Source organism: Phocoena phocoena, chromosome 18 (assembly GCF_963924675.1).
Source record: "Phocoena phocoena chromosome 18, mPhoPho1.1, whole genome shotgun sequence".
In the NCBI taxonomy this organism is placed as follows: domain Eukaryota; kingdom Metazoa; phylum Chordata; class Mammalia; order Artiodactyla; family Phocoenidae; genus Phocoena; species Phocoena phocoena.
In genome coordinates, this window is record NC_089236.1 from 20,376,031 (window position 1) to 20,395,926 (window position 19,896).

Genomic DNA, 19,896 nt, shown 5'->3' on the forward strand with positions numbered 1-19,896 from the left:
CATATATTAAGGTTAAACCGTTCCCAACACCACTGATGTAGCAAAGCAATGGGAGGTGACCAAAAAGAGCTTAATTAGGTTTTAGTTATTGATTTTATTTCCTAACTGCTAACATTTCAACCACTCTTAAACTAAGGCTGCATGTTCAATTTTTCAAAAACATAAGCCAATTAAAGATGACGATTCGGAGGCATGTTGGGGAAAACCAGGCTGGTTTCAGGCCAAAACAAACCAAGTAACTCTTTCCAATCTGGAGAACCAGAACTAGAACAACAACAAAAAAAAATCACACCAATGACCTTTTCTCTCCCATCTTCTCTAATTCCAAGATTCTACCATTACTCTGGGAAAACAGGAATACCCAGGGGTCATCATCTCTATTTACTAGTTCTCAAAAACGAACAGAAATAATAATGTGAAGTCACAAACCAATTAAGAAAATGTCACAGTGTGCCTCTAAAGGGCACAGAGGAAGCAGGGCAGGGTTCATGGTATCGGCACCTCAGGCTCACCCTGTATAGGTCTCAGGCAAGGAAGGGAATAAACAAGCACAGGGGAGTTACTGTATATTGCTTGTTTGAATCACACTGTCTGTGCTTTTGGCACATGAACCACAGTGAAGAGCGGTTATTTTACTTGAGCCAAATAAGTTTCCTCTTGCACAGGGTACCTCACCTAATTTTGCTGTATGTTCTTTTTGCATACGCTGTTCGCCTTTAATTAAAGGCAGAGTGATTTTTTTCTGGTGTGTGTTTGCCACTTGACTGTTCCTTGTCTTCGTGTCCACACACAACGGTGAACAATATCCATAGAGAACTATTTCCTTTTTCCTGCTTGCTTCATTCTGAAAACCCACCATGGCAAAATTTCTCACCCTCATTTCCTCAAATGACTAAATACTTCCCCTGCATGGCCAGCCCTCCCCCTTCATTCCCACCATCCTCATGTACCTGAGACAAGGACCAACAACAACCAGAGCCTGGCTTTAAGCTGCCTGGAGATATCCTGGCCAACATTAGCTTTGTAAATATAAATTCTATAAACATAGCTTTACTAATGTGTCACATGACATTTTTTAGATAGAAATTCTGTTGACCTTATGTATACGCATAAAATCTGGGAGTCCACACCTACATCTAACTTTGAAAGCAGTTCTGCTCCCTACAACTTGAGAATGACAATCATTTGAAAACTTAAATGTTGCAAAACTAGAAACACAGAGTCATCATTTCAAGTGAATCTCGAACGAGTTTTGAACACTATACCAATCCATTTCACACTACACAACAGGGCCATTCTTTGAGAAAGTAAAAGGCAACTTTAGAAAACTAAAAGAAAAGGAAGAAGCGAGCATCTAAAGCAGCTCAAAGTTCAGGCAAATTGCTGCACCAGCCATTTTGCTGTGCATACCTGCACCATATTTGACTTCTGCAGCTGAACTGGTTTCCCAAAATAACAGCCTATCAGTCTCCTCTTGAGTACAAATAAACCTTTGCTTAACATATTCTGGCTTTTTACACCCCTAACAGTCAGCAACCACCACTACCAGTGTCTGTAGTTAGATTTCAAAGTGCAGTTATTGATAACTTGTCCCTTTCTCAGCTATTTCCTCTCCTTTTTTCTAAGATCTCTTCAATTCTATAAGGACAAGTCTCTAAAAACTATTCCTTAAAGTTTCCTCTATAATATTTATCATTTCCTTCCTTCATTGTAAAATGGAGCTAAGTGTTCAAAACCAAGGAAGCTTTAGATTTCAAAGAGAACCCAACACCTGATACTAGCAAGAATAATAATTGGCCAAACACCTCCAGAGGCAACAACGTAGATTTGAGGTTTTAAGTATTGAGACTGTAGAGGCCTGAGCCTTACGCAAAACATTGTTGCTGCCAAGTGGGAAAAGTACCACTAAATGGCTGGAAAAGATGTACTGGCACTGAAGAGAATCCTCCCACTTTTAGGAGCCATGTCCCAGGCAGAATGGACACCACCTTTCAGTCCCCAGGAAGGTACGCCTACCTTACCAGCCTTCTCCTCCATGCCACTCCACACCAAAGCCAGGGAAATAGATATTTTTTTACTTTAACATTTTTCCCTGCCAAAAAAGAAAGGGCTATGGATACTGACTGAAATGAGAACAGGCTGCTCAGATCAACTTTTACCCAGGGGGACTGAGTTAACAAAAATCGTTCATAATAAAATTTAAGGAGCCTGAGCATTTCTGTTTATCATTTGAAGACGTGTGCCTCTCCATCCGTCTCCAGGAATTTCTGAATGTGTAATGCCGGTAGACATGCATGGATATATTACTCTCTATACATCCTCTTCTTCCCACGTATCCTTCCAAGTAAGTGAGTGTTCAGGAAGCTTCTCTCATGTAACTTGACAGCCAATAACAATTCAGTTCCACTTAACTGCTCGAAAACGTAAACAAATCAGCATGTCTATCCTCTTTACTAAAAATGCTATAAAATCCATTTACTTTACTCAAATACTAGACCTCTTGCCACTATTTTTCTTAACCCATTTTGGAATCCATAAGATAACAGTATGCCACAAACTTCATTCAACAAACATTTCTTGGGTGGTTATTATGCATAAGGCACTGCGCTAGGCACTTACACAACATTATTTTATTTATATTCACAATAATCCTGTAACATTAAACCCCCTACTTTTCAGACACCAAAACTGATGTTATTCAGTGAATTTAAATCACTTGCTCCAAGCTGCCTAGCTAATGCTAAGATATGAAGCCATGCGGGCTGGGCTTTAGATCAAAGTCTGTGGTCTTCCCTCAGTAAAATACAGCCTCTTCTCATTTTACTTTGGAATAAAAAGTACAGGTAAACCAGGAAAACAGTAGGAGGAGAGCTCCAAATTCCAAACGGAGGCAACTGGGACACTAGACTGACAATTCAATGACTGATTTATATGAAAAGGGATGGAGGAAAGGGTCGAAGGTCATCTCTGAGATTCCAAGCTGGAGGACAGGGTGCTGGAGAAAAGCAGTAGGAGCATGGCTAGGAACAAAGTTCCAAATATGCTAATTTGGGAAAGAAAAAACGGGCTTAGTTTAGCCCACGTTGAGCTTTGAGGTGTTCCATCTAAGAGGAACTGAATTTTAGTCCATTGGGAAGATAAGGACTAGTGTTAAAATGAGTCCAAGTGACAGAGAATGTACTGGATACACACACATAAGGCATGAGGTCTGAGAGAGAAGATTTAAGGGCCAAAGATGGGGCTTCGGGGAATACTAGCATTAAGGTGCAGGAAGAGAAAGGACATCGAATAGAGAAGAGACAGAAAGAAGTCGAAAAGTGAGCAGGAAAGCATGTGACCAAATCAAGGGAGGAAGATGCTACGTACGGTGTCAAGTGCTGAAAGGAAGCTAATTATTTCTTACACTTACTGAGTGCCACTCTGCCCAAGAACCTGTTCTAAGCACCGAGAAAATGTGAAATGTACATGAATCCTAAAGCTTATTAACTCCTACCAAGATAGGTAACATCCCTCTGAGCTGGGATGTACCCTACCTCCTACTTGAACGTGGATCTTATATTTTAAAAGTGCTGGAGCAGCAAATATTTCCTACTGGGTTTCTCAAATTTAAGATAAAAAATGACTGACTCTTAAAGAATAAAGAAAGTGAGACTTCCTTTATGGGTCTTATCCTGTAAGGTGGAATGAAGGATTCCAGGCTCGTCCTAAACAACTCTTTAAACAAGTGTCTGCAGATTTGGACACCGCTGTCAGATGCTCAAAGGTTGCCTCTGCCGAAGTCCCCAGGTGTTCTCTCCTGGTACTGAGGTCACAGTGGTCTCTTGCAGGGACTAATGCACCAGAGGGGCCACCACTCATATCAGTTTACTTAAATTCCCTGAAGATCATCCATTGAAATGGCCAAACAAAAGTGAAAGCAATGCACTGCCTTCAAGGCACTCTCACTATATCCTCAGTCCTCCCTGCCCACCTACATGCAAACAGCCTTTCACAGTCTTTAGAACACAGGATCTGAAAGGCAGAGTTTCACAATCCCCACTGAACACCTCTTTATTTTTATCTTCTACCTATAGTCCTGTTCAAATAGTTCACACAGCTATATAGTTCTTGCACGTGGTGATATAAATTAAATTATTTGGTGTATCAGGAAAAATTGTGACAAAAACCATTACTGGGGGTCTTGTCTAGCACACCCTTCCAGATTATCTCTGCTATTCATTGTCCTTGAGTTACTGTACAACTCTGTGTTTGTAGAAATGGATTGTAATGCAAATCATTTTTGTCCACAGAAATACAGATGAATTATGATGAGTGTGGAGGAATTATAACTGACTACTGGATACTGACCAGCTTTGCAACTATTTGTTAATTTACTTCAGTAAGCCCACTAATGTGTGTGTGTTGAATCCTCCTTTAAACAGGATATAACATTCTACTGGTTCCTTCATTAATTAATGGGTTAAATACAATCTTTGACAGATGTACATTTTATATTTGTATGAGAGTCATGATTTTACCTTTTTTAAAAGAACTACCCTTTAACAGGTGATTAGTTTTAGCCATAGCGACTGGTGTTTCAACAATGAAATTTCAGGGCCTACAATTTAATGTAAAGACCCAGCTGCTTTAGACTTTTGGTCAAGGTCATTCTTTTCCTCATTATATAATACAGAGCTCTCAGAAACTGAAAAAATCCCCTCACGCCCTCCAGAAAAAGTTCAATCTTATTAAGGAGCTGGGGAGAAGAAAAAACCTTAAACATGAGTACTAAGTGAGTGACTGATATATTCTTTGCACTTTTCAGTACTTATTTTTTCTCAAAATTAATTGCATATTTTAATTGATCATTAATAATAAACAAAATTCAGATTTATATACATTTAAAAGGTGCTAAATAAAGAATAAATCAGCCTGGATGGCAGCTGTGTGAACACACTCGATGCTGTAGTACTTCCTGGGCCTTTCTCTTTTCTACTCACATTTCATCATGCCTTTCAACACATCCAGTCCATACAGATATCTTGGCCTCTGAACAGGGCATCACGAAGGCACATACTTTTTAACCTCATCCTTTTTTAGACGTGAGGTCAGTTCCTAAATCTTTAGGTGATAAACATTCTTCTAAATCAGTGTTTACAAAATGGTGTTCTGAAAAGCACACTCTAGGAGATGCTAATAGGCGGACCTCACAAAAAAAGGGAGGAGAGCTCTGATCGCACAATACGTGGACTTTTCTTTAAAGCAAGCATACCTATTAACATCCAACATAACACTTTTCCATAGACTATACTTTTAGGAGATGGTGTTCTACTTACACCCTAATGTATCTAATGGCATCCCTGTAGTTAGAAATATGTAACTTCTTTTCTCCTAGGGAATTTGGCAGGCAGGTTTTCTCCAGTTCTGTTGCTCTCTATTCATGAACAGAAGGACTCATCATTCAGTAGAATGGGTCAATTTTCTCATATTATTTTCCCATCCCTTTCTGTGATGGTTTGCCAGTTGCCAAATGGGAGTTTCAGAAACACATTGCCTGATTTCATGAGGATAAGGTAGATAAGCTGGGATTAATAGATAATACAGTTCCACACGATCCAACTCTCAAAATGACCCAAATCTTCTGGTTATTTGGATCTCACCATTCAGAGAGATCATCTCATTCCATCTGTTCTGACAGTCCATCTGGTCCAGAGTATAAAGGTATTCCAAAAGATGACAGGAGATGAAAAAAATGCCTTACAGAATAACCTGCTCACCTCACAACCACTCCTTTTGTACCCTAAGCACCCAATCGCTTGACTCTTTCTAGATAAAGCACTACAGACTATGCATTTATTCTTGACTTTCTCGTCCATGAAAACAAAATGTTGTTTGGAACTATTACACATGCTGCAACTCCTGGCTACATTATTTTATCAAGATTTCCCCTCCCTGAGTTCTCAGAGCACAAGCATTCCTTTCAGAAGTAGGATAACATTTTTAACATATTCTGCAATTTTCTAGCCACTACAGTGTATGTTTTATTAATTTTGAAAATGAAGTGATGCATTTAGATCTGGATTGGGAAACTCAGAAAACCAATATTGCGTCTCTTTTTCTCAAAAGCAACTCTTATAAAAAACTTTATTTGTCCAGTTACTGTAATTGTTACTAACAAGCAACAAAGAACACTAAGAGAACAAAGGGAAGCCCTGGGTTGGCCATTATACCTCCAGACTGCAGTCAAATCCTACTTCCTTAAAGCCCTAATTCCAGGGAAGAAGGTATGGAGGATGCTGACAGGATAGAAAAAGCAGAGTTCAACAAAGAAAGCATTGAAGATTAAGAAGTCAAATTTTCACAAACTTCAATTTAAGGTCGAAGGCAACAAGACTGGTTCTTATCAAGTTTTATAATAAAAGAAACAACTCAAAGGAATTCAGGATTAAGTTGTTTTTAGGCAACCAACAAAGTATACTACTATAAGAGTAAGAGAGTGCATAAGATTTCACTAATGAGTCAAAATGTATAGTTACTGTGCTACACATCTCAATCACTAAGAGTCTTCTCCATTAAGGAATCCCGTGGTGCTACAATTTTTCCTGCTTTCAAAGTATTACCGTACTTTCACTCTCAATATGTTAAAGGCATATTCATGCTTGAAAAATACCCCAAATATAAAGAAATAAGAACGAATAAAGAGACTAAAAAATGTGAAAGAATGAGAGGTCTAACATATAACTAATAGGGAGTATACAAAGAAGACAGAAATGATAGAGAAATAGAGGAAGGCACAATATTAAAAAAAAAAATTTTTTTTCTATAATTGATGAAAGACATGAATCTTCAGACTCAGGAAGCAAAATAAAGTGTACAGTCAGATAAATCAAAATAAGATATGCTTATACATATCATAGCATAAAGTACAGGAACACCAAAGACAAAGATATGGGAAATCAAATGGAAAAATATAGAAGATTTTCTACAAACTTAAAATATGTAGACAAGCAAGGATTTTTCTATAGCAAAACAGAGGCCAGAAGGCATAATGTCTTTGATATACAACAGAAAAGAACTGTCAACTTAAAACTTTATACTAATACAAATGAAAATTTTGTACAAATAATTGAATCTTCTAAGAATGAGGAAAGACATTTCAGAAAGAAGACTGTATTTATGTACCCTCACTGAATGAACTACTTAAGGATGCATATTATAAAGGAAGGAGAGTAAACCCTAAAATAAGTGAGATGCAAAAGCAACAGTAAGTTATACTTAGTGGATTTACTAGAACCCTGTACACAACACTTAGCATACATTCTTTTCAAGCTCATGTGTAATATTTATAAATTTAACTATGCATAGACTATAAAGCAAATATCAACCAATCTAAAGAATCAATAACAAACAAAATATTCTCCAAACACAATGCAATTAAATTAAAAATCAATTTTAAAAGATAACTATAAAAATATATTCTATCTCCAAAATATACAAACAACTCATGCAACTCAATATCAAAAAAAACAAACAACCCAGTCAAAAAATGGGCAGAAGACCTAAATAGACATTTATCCAAAGAAGACATATAGATGGTCAACAAACACATGAAAGATGCTCAACATCACTAATCATTAGAGAAATGTAAATCAGAACTACAATGAGGTATCACCTCACACCAGTCAGAACAGCCATCATCACAAAATCTACAAACAATAAATGCTGGAGAAGGTGTGGAGAAAAGGGAACCCTCTTGCACTGTTGGTGGGAATGTAAATTGATACGGCCACTATGGAGAACAGTATGGAGGGTTCCTTAAAAAACTAAAAGTAGAACTACCATGTGACCCAGCAATCCCACTCCTGGGCATATACCCAGAGAAAACCATAATTCAAAAAGACACATGCCCCCCAGTGTTTGTTTCAGCCCTATTTACAACAGCCAGGACATGGAAACAATCTAAATGCCCATCAACAGAGGAATGGATAAAGGAGATGTGGTACATATATACAATAGAATATTACTCAGCCATAAAAAGGAATGAAATTGGGTCATTTGTAGAGACAGGGATGGAACTAGAGACTGTCATACAGAGTGAAGTGAGTCAGAAAGAGAAAAACAAATATCGTATATTAACGCATACATGTGGAATCTGAAAAAATTGGTACAGACGATCTTATTTACAGAAATAGAGACACAGCCGTAGAGAACAAACGTATGGATACCAAGGAGGAAAGGGGTGGGGTAGGATGAATTGCGAGATTGGAATTGACATATATACACTATTGATACCATGTATAAAATAGATAACTAATGAGAACCTACTGTATAGCACAGGGAACTCTACTCAGTGCTCTGTGGTGACCTAAATGGGAAGGAAAGCCAAAAAAAAGGCGATATATGTATTCGTATAGCTGATTCACTTTGCTGTACAGTAGAAACTAACACAACATTGTAAAGCAACTGTACTCCAATAAAAATTTTGAAATGTATATATATTCTATAGGAAACTCATGGGTCAAAAATGAAATACTGGAAATCAGAAAAGAGTTAGGAGTGATTTTCTAAAATACCGTACATCAAAACTTTTGGGCATCAGCTAAAGCACTAAGTACCGGGAAATCCATGGCCTTAAATGCTCTTATGAGAAAAGAAAAATAGCTAGAAATTCCAGAAATTAGAAAAAGAATAAAACTACAAGAAAATAGACCAAAGGAAATAGGATAGATAATAGAAATTAATGAAAAGGAAAATATCAACAGTCGTTAAACTTAAAAGCTGATTTTTAAAAAGAAACACAATAAAAACAGACAAACTTCAGAAAAAATGAATAAAGGAAAAAACAAAGGCACAAATGTATAGGTATTAGAAATTTAAAAAGGGAATCGAGTATGAGTATAGCAGTATGAATATTTTTAATTTCCTTATTTAAATATTTAGGTTGGCCTCCTGGAAAATTCTGTAATAACCATGTTTATGATTCTGAAACGATTCAAAGGAGCACGGAATGCATCAAAGCACAGCGTTAAGCAAGATGACAACGGTGAAAGTGCTGAGCAAATAATAAATGTCATAGAAATAAGTTCCACTAATTCCTATTATTCTTATTTATGAAATAGTGTATCCTAGGGATAAATCACTTTCCTATTTCCTACCTAAAGTAAAGGGCTGTTGGGACTTCACTGGTGGTCCAGTGCGTAAGACTCCGCGTTCCCAACGCAGGGAGCCAGGGTTCAATCCGTGGTCGGGGAACTAGATCCCACATGCATCGTGCATGCCTCAACTAAAGATCCCGCGTGCCACAGTGAAGATCCCGCGTGCCGCAACGAAGGCTCGGCGCAGACAAAATAAGTAAATAAATATTTTAAAAATAAATAAATAAAGGGCTGCTGAAGGGCTCAAATATGATGGTGTAACAACGAAATCCTACTTAGCTATTAAGAAGTGATGATGATGATGATGATCGTGATGACGACAATGGTGAAAGTTATTTCAAACTTCCACACCTCCTTTCACATGTTTACGCTCTGCTTTTCTTCCTTTGCCTCTTCTCATCTACATCACTTGTTGTAAGACTTGGTAAACTGTAATGCTCTTGGAGTAGACGTAAGTTGATGACTGATGAAGTGACAATGTTTCAAAGGACTTTGGTCTGTCTGGTGAGAAAAATAAATGTAATCTGCTTGCTCATTTGGAGCATGGAGCTTGGTGGGAGCTTGCAGAAAAAATTTTGAGAATTTCCATAAACAAAAAATCTATACAATGAATTAGGAGTGAGTGTTCACCCTATTTTCCGAAAGCAAATCTGCAGCACAAAGATCTTAAAAACTTTATTAAGATCAGAAGCAGAACTGAACACAAAACCAGCGCATCCTGACAGCAGTCTGGCTATCAAAGCTATAATGCCCCTTTTGTGTCTCTCTGTTCTTTTTTTCAATACAAACACTGATCTAAAGAAACGTCTGTGATCAGGTGATGTGCAGAATGGAAAGATCCCTTTTGGAAGTCTTGCCAAGCATGGGTTATACTAAAAGGAATGGAATCTGATAAGAAATACCTATTACGAACTCATTCGCATTTAATGAAGCCCTTCAACTACCAACGCCAATAACTTTACAGGCACAGTAATTTATAAGTGTACTAAAATTTTTAGGGACTGTTTACTCAAGGTTCCACCTTAAAAACAGATGCCCAGTGAGCACATTAGAAAAGGCAAGGCTTAAACCACAAATTGCCACTCCTGCAATGGGTGACTCTGGTGACCACTTCCAACTCCAGCATTCTATGAAAAATACCTTCAAATTTTAATACGATACTTCCAAATTCCAACATGGTTCATTGTGTTTCGGTGTCTTCCTGCCGACTGTCAATTCACAAAGCACAACCTAGTCACCAGAAGCCAGTTCCAAAATATATACACTAAAATATTCTCCCTTTCCCTTTGAATGAGATAAGATCTTCACAAAACAAAGAGGGATGCAAGTTTGAACTGAGCAAAATTCCTCCCCTTTTCCAGTTTAAGAAGACATCGTCCATTTTCTCCGTTTCTAGAAAGAAAAAAAACCACTATCCTACAACTGAGACTTTCTTCAGAAAGGTCAGTCACAAGGAGAAGGTACATTTCCTAGGGATAGAAATCAAAATTCTTAGGAACAACGAAACTTCATTTTTTGTTCATAACAAAAAATATTAAATCTGTGCTTTCTAAGGCAATCCTAGCATGTAGGATGCTTCTCCCAAGCCCTGCAAATACAGAGCTATAGTCTGAGGTTTAAAGATTAATTCTCCAAATGAGCCCCCAAAGGAATGTGGGGATACAGGTTATACAGCCATCAGGAAGTTGGCTCTTTCTGCACATTGTTTAGCAGCCAAAAGGATGCCAGCCTTCAGAAAAAGAAGCCAAAAAGGATTCCTTGTAGGGTGTGATAACATTTTGCTCAAGAGACGGCCCCCTTCTCTACAGACAAGGCCTCACCATCCACTCCTAGGAGGCTGGGAGAGAAAGGGGCTTCTAATGAATCAACCAGCTTCTGGCTCTGGGCATTTCACCCCAGGAAAGTAAAACCACTCACCGAGAGTTCTGGAAGGACTACGATCAAATGCTGTAAAGAACTTGCATTTCCTCGCTGCCTCTACTCCAGAACCTCTCTGGATGAAACTTTTAAGCTAAGCTCCCTATTCTTAGCTGCATTCACAACACCATTACACCCGCCAAAAGCCTCTCTGCTCTGGGTTCTTCTAGTTTTCTAAGGTACATTTTCTGCATGAGTGTCATCAACAACAATCCCTCCAACAATTTAAAACAGATTTTACATTTTGTGAGGCTTTCCTGTGTAACCCAGGTTCAAAGCGTTTGTTCCCATATAGGAACAAGCCTTGCTTAATCACTTTTATTGTTCTTGGCCACATTTCTTGGATTAAGACACTTTCTAACAGGAAGAGACCCAGTAGCACATACATTAAATCAACATAACCTTTTGTTGTGAACACCAAGAAGCAAAGATTAAAAGCCCAGTTCCTCAGACGCAGGCTACATAAACAGCGATAAATTAATGTTTTCCACAAACAGGACATTTCTGTCACGAGAGGAAAAACTAGAAAACACTTCAGTGTTTTTAACTGTGTTTCACAGTGAATGTTTTCTTTCCACGTGCTAAATAAACCCGTCTCTAGTCTAAGATGGGAATTGGGATGCTGGCACCAAGCAGCCGTCTGACATTTAAAGATAATGTCGCTGAGAGACCCCGTCAGCCAAGAAGCTGGTGAGGCAGTGACTCACCATCACCACCACCATCACCTCCATTGTCATCATTATCACCAACACCATCAAATATTTATGACTGTTTACTCGGCTGGAACATGCAATGTATCCTGGAGGGTGTAATCAAGTTTGACTGGTTCCCATGCAGTCAAAGTCCCTTCACAGGATATCTCTCTTATTTTGGAACATACAAAATCAGCAATTCCTACCTGTGATTTATTTAAAAAGAAAAAAAATGTTAAAAACACAGTGAGATCATGTTCAATTTTAAGTATAGAAACATGAAATCTGTGGAACTTGAAAAGCAGCTTCTCTGCACTACTTTTTCGAGCAACTCTTTTTCTCTGGCTAATAGAAATAAGAGAAAAAATCCTAAGCACCACAGAAAAGGAAGTGTTCGGGGTATTTATTGATAAAGGCTACTGAACTTGCCTATTTGTTAAAGCTGTTTCACACCATGCTATATCTGAGCCAGTCTACACTGTGTGCTCAAAAGTAATTTACAGTATTTCTTTAATTTTCTGAAATTTATACAGACTTCCCCAACACATCTAAATTAGTAACAATTTGATTAAATGCTTGATTTGATTAGATGCTTCTGTCTAGAAAATGTCTTTTCAAAATCTGTATGATACTGTTTATATGTGGAATCTAAAAAATAAAACAAACTAGTGAATATAATTAAAAAGAAACAGACTCACAGATCTAGAAAACAAACTAGAGGTTACCAGTAGGAAGAGAGAAGTTGGGGGCAATATAGGAGTAGGAAATCAAGAGGTACAAACTATTATGTATAAAATAAATAAGCTACGAGGACATATTGTACGACACAGGGAAAACAGCCAATATTTTATAACTATAAATGGAGCACAGCCTTTAAAAACTGTGAAGCACTATGTCGTACACCTGTAACATATAATACTGTACATCAACTATACTTCAATTAAAGAATAATCAATCACTCAATCAAATGGACTACTAAAAAATAGAATACGAGTTCTTTTTCGCTGCCATAATATCTCATTTGTAACTATCACAGAGAAAAAATTAGATTGAAGGGGACTCAGCAGCTCTCCTACAAAGCAGTCCTTTTGCAGCAACCTGAGTGCCTTGTTTCTTTTGCAGTTAAATGGATTGGCAGTTTCTCCTCCAAAGGCCAAGAGTCAACAGAATTCCACCATGCCTCTTCACCACACCCAAGAAGAAATAGCTTTTATTTTGTTGACTTAGTTTTCATGAGGGGTAGAAAAGACATGAAAAGGCCACAGCGCTCAACCCTGGTTGTTATGAAGGGGAAGTCTGTCATGATCACAAACAAGCACAACGTTCTAAATTCCTCCCGGTTACCAGCTTGGGGTGGGGGGAGGTGGGGTGTGGGAGTGGAGGTGGGAGTTTGAAGACAGCAAAAACTCACATAGACAACACGACTATCATGTGATGTTATTACTCAGCATATCTCAGAAGACTTACAATTTAATTAGAGGGCACTGGTATTTTCTAGATATTATTATACATTTGGAGATAAACAGATAAGTCACCTACCATTTCACAAGCTACAAATAAATCTTTTATGCAAACATAACGTTCCACCTTAAATTATTCCCAAACTGAGAAATAACTCAATTCCAAGGGTCCAATTCCTAGAGGACATGTTTCAACTAAACCCAATAATCAAACAGGAATTAAAGGCCTTATAATTGAATAAACAAGATGACCATCTCCTGGTCACTTTTCAGATTGCCCTATGTTACTATTTTATATTACACGTTTACATTCATGAAGTAAATCTGATAGAAGGCATCAAAAATAATTATATACGTATAGGGACTTTCACTGGTGGCGCAGTGGATAGGACTCCACGCTCCCAATGCAGGGGGCCTGGGTTTGATCCCTGGTCAGGGAACTAGATCCCACATGCATGCTGCAACTAAGAGTTCACATGACACAACTAAGGAGCCCATGTGCCACAACTAAGGAGCCCATGTGCTGCAACTAAGGAGCCAGTGAGCTGCAACTAAGACCTGGCACAACCAAATAAACAAGTAAATATTTTTTTAAAAACCTAGTGAATTTATTAAAATATAATAATGATAGTTATATACATATATATAGTACCTGACTTTCAAAGAGATTAGAGGACTTACATACATTTTTTCATATACCCTGATACAGTATCTCTGAAAAGTAAGAGACATACTTTTTCTTAATCTTCTCCATTTAGTTATCAATTCCTTTAATGAGTTCAACACTAGAGAATATGTCTTAACACATGGTAATATTAAAGTAGGAGATGTCCGGGCTTCCCTGGTGGTGCAGTGGTTGAGAGTCCGCCTGCTGATGCAGGGGATACGGGTTCGTGCCCTGGTCTGGGAGGATCCCACATGCTGCGGAGCGGCTGGGCCCGTGGGCCATGGCTGCTGAGCCTGCATGTCCAGAGCCTGTGCTCCGCAACGGGAGAGGCCACAACAGTGAGAGGCCTGCGTACCCCAAAAAAAAAAAAAAAAAAGTTGGGTGCTTAATGATCCCTTTATTTCTTTCCTTTCCCTTACTTAGAAATTCATCACAAAACTTTGTTTACAATACTCCATACACTTCCTCTTCAACCACTGTCAGTTTCAACAAATTCTCTCTGTTCTTGAATTAAAGACTCCTAAGATTCATATTCCAATATAGTCTTTCTACCATCTGAAGACGGCAACGTTATTCTACCCTCAACTAGACTCAACGTAAAAATCACCCTATCAAAACAAATTTTATTAATGCTTTTAAAGCAAAATTTAAAGTTAAGATTAGATTCTCTAGTATTTGTAGAATTTTGTAGTTTACATCATGCCAGAAGAAATATGTCATCTATAGCCAAAAGTTTCTCAGTGTATATATATTTAAAACAACAATGCAAAGTTAAATCTATTTACTTGCTGCATGCAGGGCTGCTGGAGGTGAAAGCATCAGGAGTAGGTAAGTGAAGTAAACAGACCAACTACATAGCTCTTGGGTTATTTCCCCTATATGGGTTGGGATTAGAAGGCAGATGTTTTAGGGAGATAATGAGCCAATGTCTGTAGACACCACTCTACTGGTTCCATCAGGCAACAAAGTAATCAACATTCTGTTGCAGAAGAAACAGCATGAATGGCTCTTACACAAGAAAACTCAAATGAACTAGAAACCTGGAAAAATGAAAGTTACATCATTTCATAAACATCATATCATAAATTAAGGCTATACCTGGTTTACTGGGAATCCTGACATTTAAAGTTTGGCGTATTGTTACACAGCACAAGCCCTGCTAGTTAGGCGCTACTCTTTGCACATTAAGATAACGCAACTGAGGCTTCCCTGGTGGCGTAGTGGTTGAGAATCTGCCTGCTAATGCAGGGGACACGGGTTCGAGCCCTGGTCTGGGAAGATCCCACATGCTGCGGAGCAACTAGGCCCGTGAGCCACAACTACTGAGCCTGCGTGTCTGGAGCCTGTGCTCCGCAACAAGAGAGGCCGCGAGAGTCAGAGGCCCGTGCAACGCGATGAAGAGTGGTCCCCGCTCGCCACAACTAGAGAAAGCCCTCGCACAGAAACGAAGACCCAGCACAGCAAAAAATAAATTACTAAAAACTCCTACCCCTACCATCTTCTTTAAAAAAATAAAATAAAAAGGTAATGCGACTGACAAGAGTGAAGGCTGCACAAAGGCTTGAACTTTGCAACTTTGTTTTCATAGTAGAGACAGATTTGATAAAACAGCTCCCCTCCTCTCCTGACATCCCAGATGTGAGTCAAGAATTTAGGAAACAAGGAGTCTAAATCTGGCCAGAGAAGTTGACAGTCACAGCAGCAAAGTCTAAAAGTTAGACCTTAAAATAGTTTTCTTAACTTCAGGGCTACTTAGTGCATTAATAGGTACACCGTGTTGTGCTTAATCAGAGTCAATACAGAACACTGACCCATCCTCAGCAAACACTGACCTAATTTAACGGGCTAAAGACAGCAAACTCTGTATCTTGCTGGAGTTGTTCAGTGCTTCTCCTTAACTTTCTCCGGTGGCCTAAAGTGAACAGGCTCAGTCAGCGCTGGGTAACAAAATCGAATGGCACCAATAATCCCCCCAAACCTGCAAGGCCCTAATTTGTCCCAACCCCCAAACCTTTTCCACTTCCTTCATCCTTCCTCCTCCAAAATCTACATTAATACCCGAAGAAAATACACCAACAAGTTTCCAAGTACCAAACAGTCAAAACATATAAATGATGCTGTATAAATTATTTTAAGAAACCAAAACATCTTGCCCTATTGACATTCAGAGAAGTCTAGTGCCAAAAACGAAATTAACGGCACCACAAATGTATTAGGAAAGATATTTCTTCAATAATCTTCAGGTGATTTACTTCAAAGGGTGATCAGAAAAGATCAAAGAGAAAAAAAGAAAAAAAAACAGATGGAAATGCAAGCAGTTATTTTTTTTCATCGAATTTGATTATAACCCTTATAGTCAACCTACCTTAAATTTAAGTAAGTCAACATCTGCAGATTAATGATGGCCTCCGGAATGACTCTGATACAATTATGATACAGATTCAGAATTTCCAGTGATACAAAATGGCACAATTCCATTGGAACTTCAACCAGTCTGTTTTTAGATAAATCTATAAGAAAAGGAAAAAATATCTTGTTAATAACTCTTCAACATAATCTAATACCATCTTATCAACTATCAATACTTTTTCCTTAACACATTTTAAAATAAACATTATCATCTACATTTAGATCAACACTATCATTTTTTGTACCACTGTTACTATGGCGTTGTGAGTCCCGTTTCCTAGCGTTTTATAGCCCAATTCATATAGAAAAGCAAAAATACTGCTGAAACAGTTTTAGCTCTTTTTTTTTTAAATAAATTTATTTATTTTTTGCTGCGTGTGGGTTTTCTCTAGTTGTGGCAAGCGGGGGCTACTCCTCGTTGCAGTGCACAGGCTTCTCATTGCGGTGTTTTCTCTTGTTGCAGAGCACAGGCTCTAGGCGTGTGGGCTTCAGTAGTTGTGGCACGTGGGCTCAGTAGTTGTGGCTCGCCGGCTCTAGAGCTCAGGCTCAGTAGTTGTAGTGCACGGGTTTAGCTGCTCCGCGGCATGTGGGATCTTCCCGGACCAGGGCTCGAACCTGTGTTCCCTGCATTGGCAGGCGGATTCTTTACCACTCCGCCACCAGGGAAGTCCTAGCTCTTTATATTAATTTGTAAATTCAGGCCAGGTATAAGGGCAAACGAATCAACATTTACTTTTCGCTCCATCTGAAAATTATTTTTCCCCTGGACAAATGTGTAAAACTGAATCCTTTAATATATCTGAATACACATCGTTACCTTAATATTTCATTTATTTAATTCAATTTTGCATTCATAACATATTAGCTCTCAGAACATGTCTTTTATACCTTTCCCAAACAAACACATAGTAGATACTAAAGTATTTCATTCCCTAGAATTACTGAGCACGTGCAATGTACAAGGAAGAGATAAATCAGTTGTGTCTATGAAGGATGGATACTATGCCACATGACCTTCAGTAAAACTGGCTCCCTTGCCAAGTGAACCAAGGACCGTAATAACGGTCTACAGAGTAACGTAAACATACTGTACAGTTTACAGGATCACCACCTCAACAATAAAAATATGGAATCGGCCTTAACATCCAAATCTGGGAATGGTAAACATGATTGTGAAATGCCATGAAATGCTGAAGATAAGAAAGAGCCACCAACTCTTGAAAACAGGAACTCAACAACAACAGAGCACCTCACCCTTATTTAGCAGGGGCTTAATCAGTACGAATTGAAGATGTTCCGTAAATAATATTTCAGATACACTTAAGGAATCACACTATGTGGGTGAGGGACTTAAATAGGTCAATATTATAATGAAATGTAAGTCAAAAGGCTACCTCGCTGACTGACCTTCCAATAGATAAACACATAAATCGACAAAAACAGGTCTAGATTGCTTCAGAGGGGGAATTCCAGGAACGTTTTGAGGGATAATTCTGATTAATATTTAAACCGTTTCAAACCATACGAAAGGAAGGGAAGTTTCCAAATTCTTATTTAAACAGCAAGGTATAATATTGATACCATCACCCAACAAAGAAAGCACACAAAAGGGAAACTACATATGAGTCTCCTTTCCAAATACTGACGTGAATCCTAAATTAAAAATGAGCAAACAGAATTAAGCACTTACATAAAAAGATTAACATACTATGATGAAGTGGGACGTATTCTAGGAATATAAGGATTTAAAAAAATTATTTCAACAATTCATCATATAAAAAGAGTGAAAGATGAAATAGTATATGATCATCTCTCCACTTTCATCCTTGTTTTCCCTTCCCCTTCTTCTATGATTCACACTGCAGTAAACTTCTTTTAAGGTCTCTGAGAATTTCAATAGGAAAATCACATGCAAAACTATCAGCTGTCCAGGGTCTGGCCAACAGTATCGCCCTAATCCTTTAATTGAGCTATTTTGTATTTTTCCAGGAATTCTTTTTTTGAGAGTATTATATTATCCACTATAAATAAAGTTATACGGTGTTAATGGTGGGCACCTGTCACGTCCGAACCTACAATGCTAGCCAAATGAACAGACCTCCGTGTCCACTGAGTCAGTGAGAATTTACCTATGCAACGCACCCCTATCATCCTGGGTTTGTGTACCGGTTTCTAAACTAAAAGGGAAGAAATCACAAAACCTACATGTAGCTTAGATTCTTTCAATGCCTGTATATCAATAGAAACAGTTGCCTAGATTAAATTAAAACAAAGCTGAAAAACAGAAACAAAAGTTTTCCTTTCCTGTTTGTTTAGCATCACTACCCAGATTATTGACATTTTCATCAACATTTACTAAGTACATGATTTCTGCAGAAATGAAAAGCACAGAGGGCTACTTGTAAAAAGTTTATCATTTGAAAGATGAAAGGCACAAACCCTGAATTGAACCATAAGGTCAAAGGTTCTAATTGTGCTTAAAAAAAAAGTACAAATAAAGAGCTAAAATCCAGACGGGTAAATGTTATCATCCCTTGAGCACTTCCATAAAGCCAGGCATTATGCCTGGAGCTTTGCATCTAGTACCTCATTTAAACCAATGCAAGGAGCAGTGTCACCACCAACCTAAAGATGAGGAAACTGGCTCAGAAAGCTTATGTGACTTGTCCAAAGCCACAGAAATAAGTAATCATACTCACACCTAAGTATGTCTAACTGCAAGGCCTGACTGAGTTCCCCAAGTGAGACCACGTGAGGTCATGATGCGTCCCACAGCTAGATAATTAGGAAGATACAGTGATTAAATCTTCACTGCATTTTTATTTGCCCAAAATGCAATAAAAACAGAGTCAACATGTTCTGTGTAAAGACTCAGAGGATAAGAAAGTTATAAACATTAAGTTCAAAAGAGAAAGTAATGAAAACAATATGTCACCTGATGGGCTAAATTCTGGAAGTGGCTATAGGAAACCTGGTAAGTAGAAACTCTGGCTTCAACTGCCAATTATCCTAATCTTACATAAGCACTCTGTTTCACTGAAGAGTTTAGAATGAGTTTTCAAATACGTGACTTACTTTTCCTGCTTGGGTCTGAATATCATTTAATTCTCAACTAACTTTCTTATTGGAAGAGAAAAAGAGGGTGCGAAAAAACGAGCAGGTCTGCTTTCCTATAATTTACTTAGGCTCATGCAGAAATCATCTTGGATCCTTGGGCATCCACTAACCCGCAATGGGAAAGATGCCCAGAAAGGCTGGGGAAGTCAGTCTGGATTAAGACGTTTTGACTTTGATAATCCAGAGTGGATAATCCGATTATAAACAATGGAACAAATGACATACCAGCTTGTTCAAAATTCTTCCTATCAGCTGAAAGCAGAGAACTAAAATGGGGTCTGGTCCCTCTTTTAAAACACACACACGTACACACACACACACACACACACACACACAGGAGGAGGAAGAGATCCAGGACTTAGTTGTAATTAAAGACGTGAGCAGACGGTCGGTTCATGGTACCCACACAGATGTGAGTGTCCCTAACCGGGACTTTGAAAGGGCAGATCCATGACAGAGACAGAGAGCGCTCAAGTAGCAAGCAGAAGCCTGGCTGTCCC

At 38.4% G+C, this 19,896-nt stretch overlaps 1 protein-coding gene across 3 annotated transcripts in view; it reads right to left on the reverse strand.

Moving 5' to 3' along the window:
• Positions 1-19,896, reverse strand: part of LRCH1 (leucine rich repeats and calponin homology domain containing 1) — a 187,257-nt gene that overhangs the window by 80,684 nt on the left and 86,677 nt on the right. For all 3 annotated transcript variants that reach the window (XM_065895830.1, XM_065895829.1, XM_065895828.1), the window contains exon 2: positions 16,236-16,380. In XM_065895830.1, the coding sequence (XP_065751902.1) occupies positions 16,236-16,380 (145 nt within the window). The remainder of the gene's footprint in view (positions 1-16,235; positions 16,381-19,896) is intronic.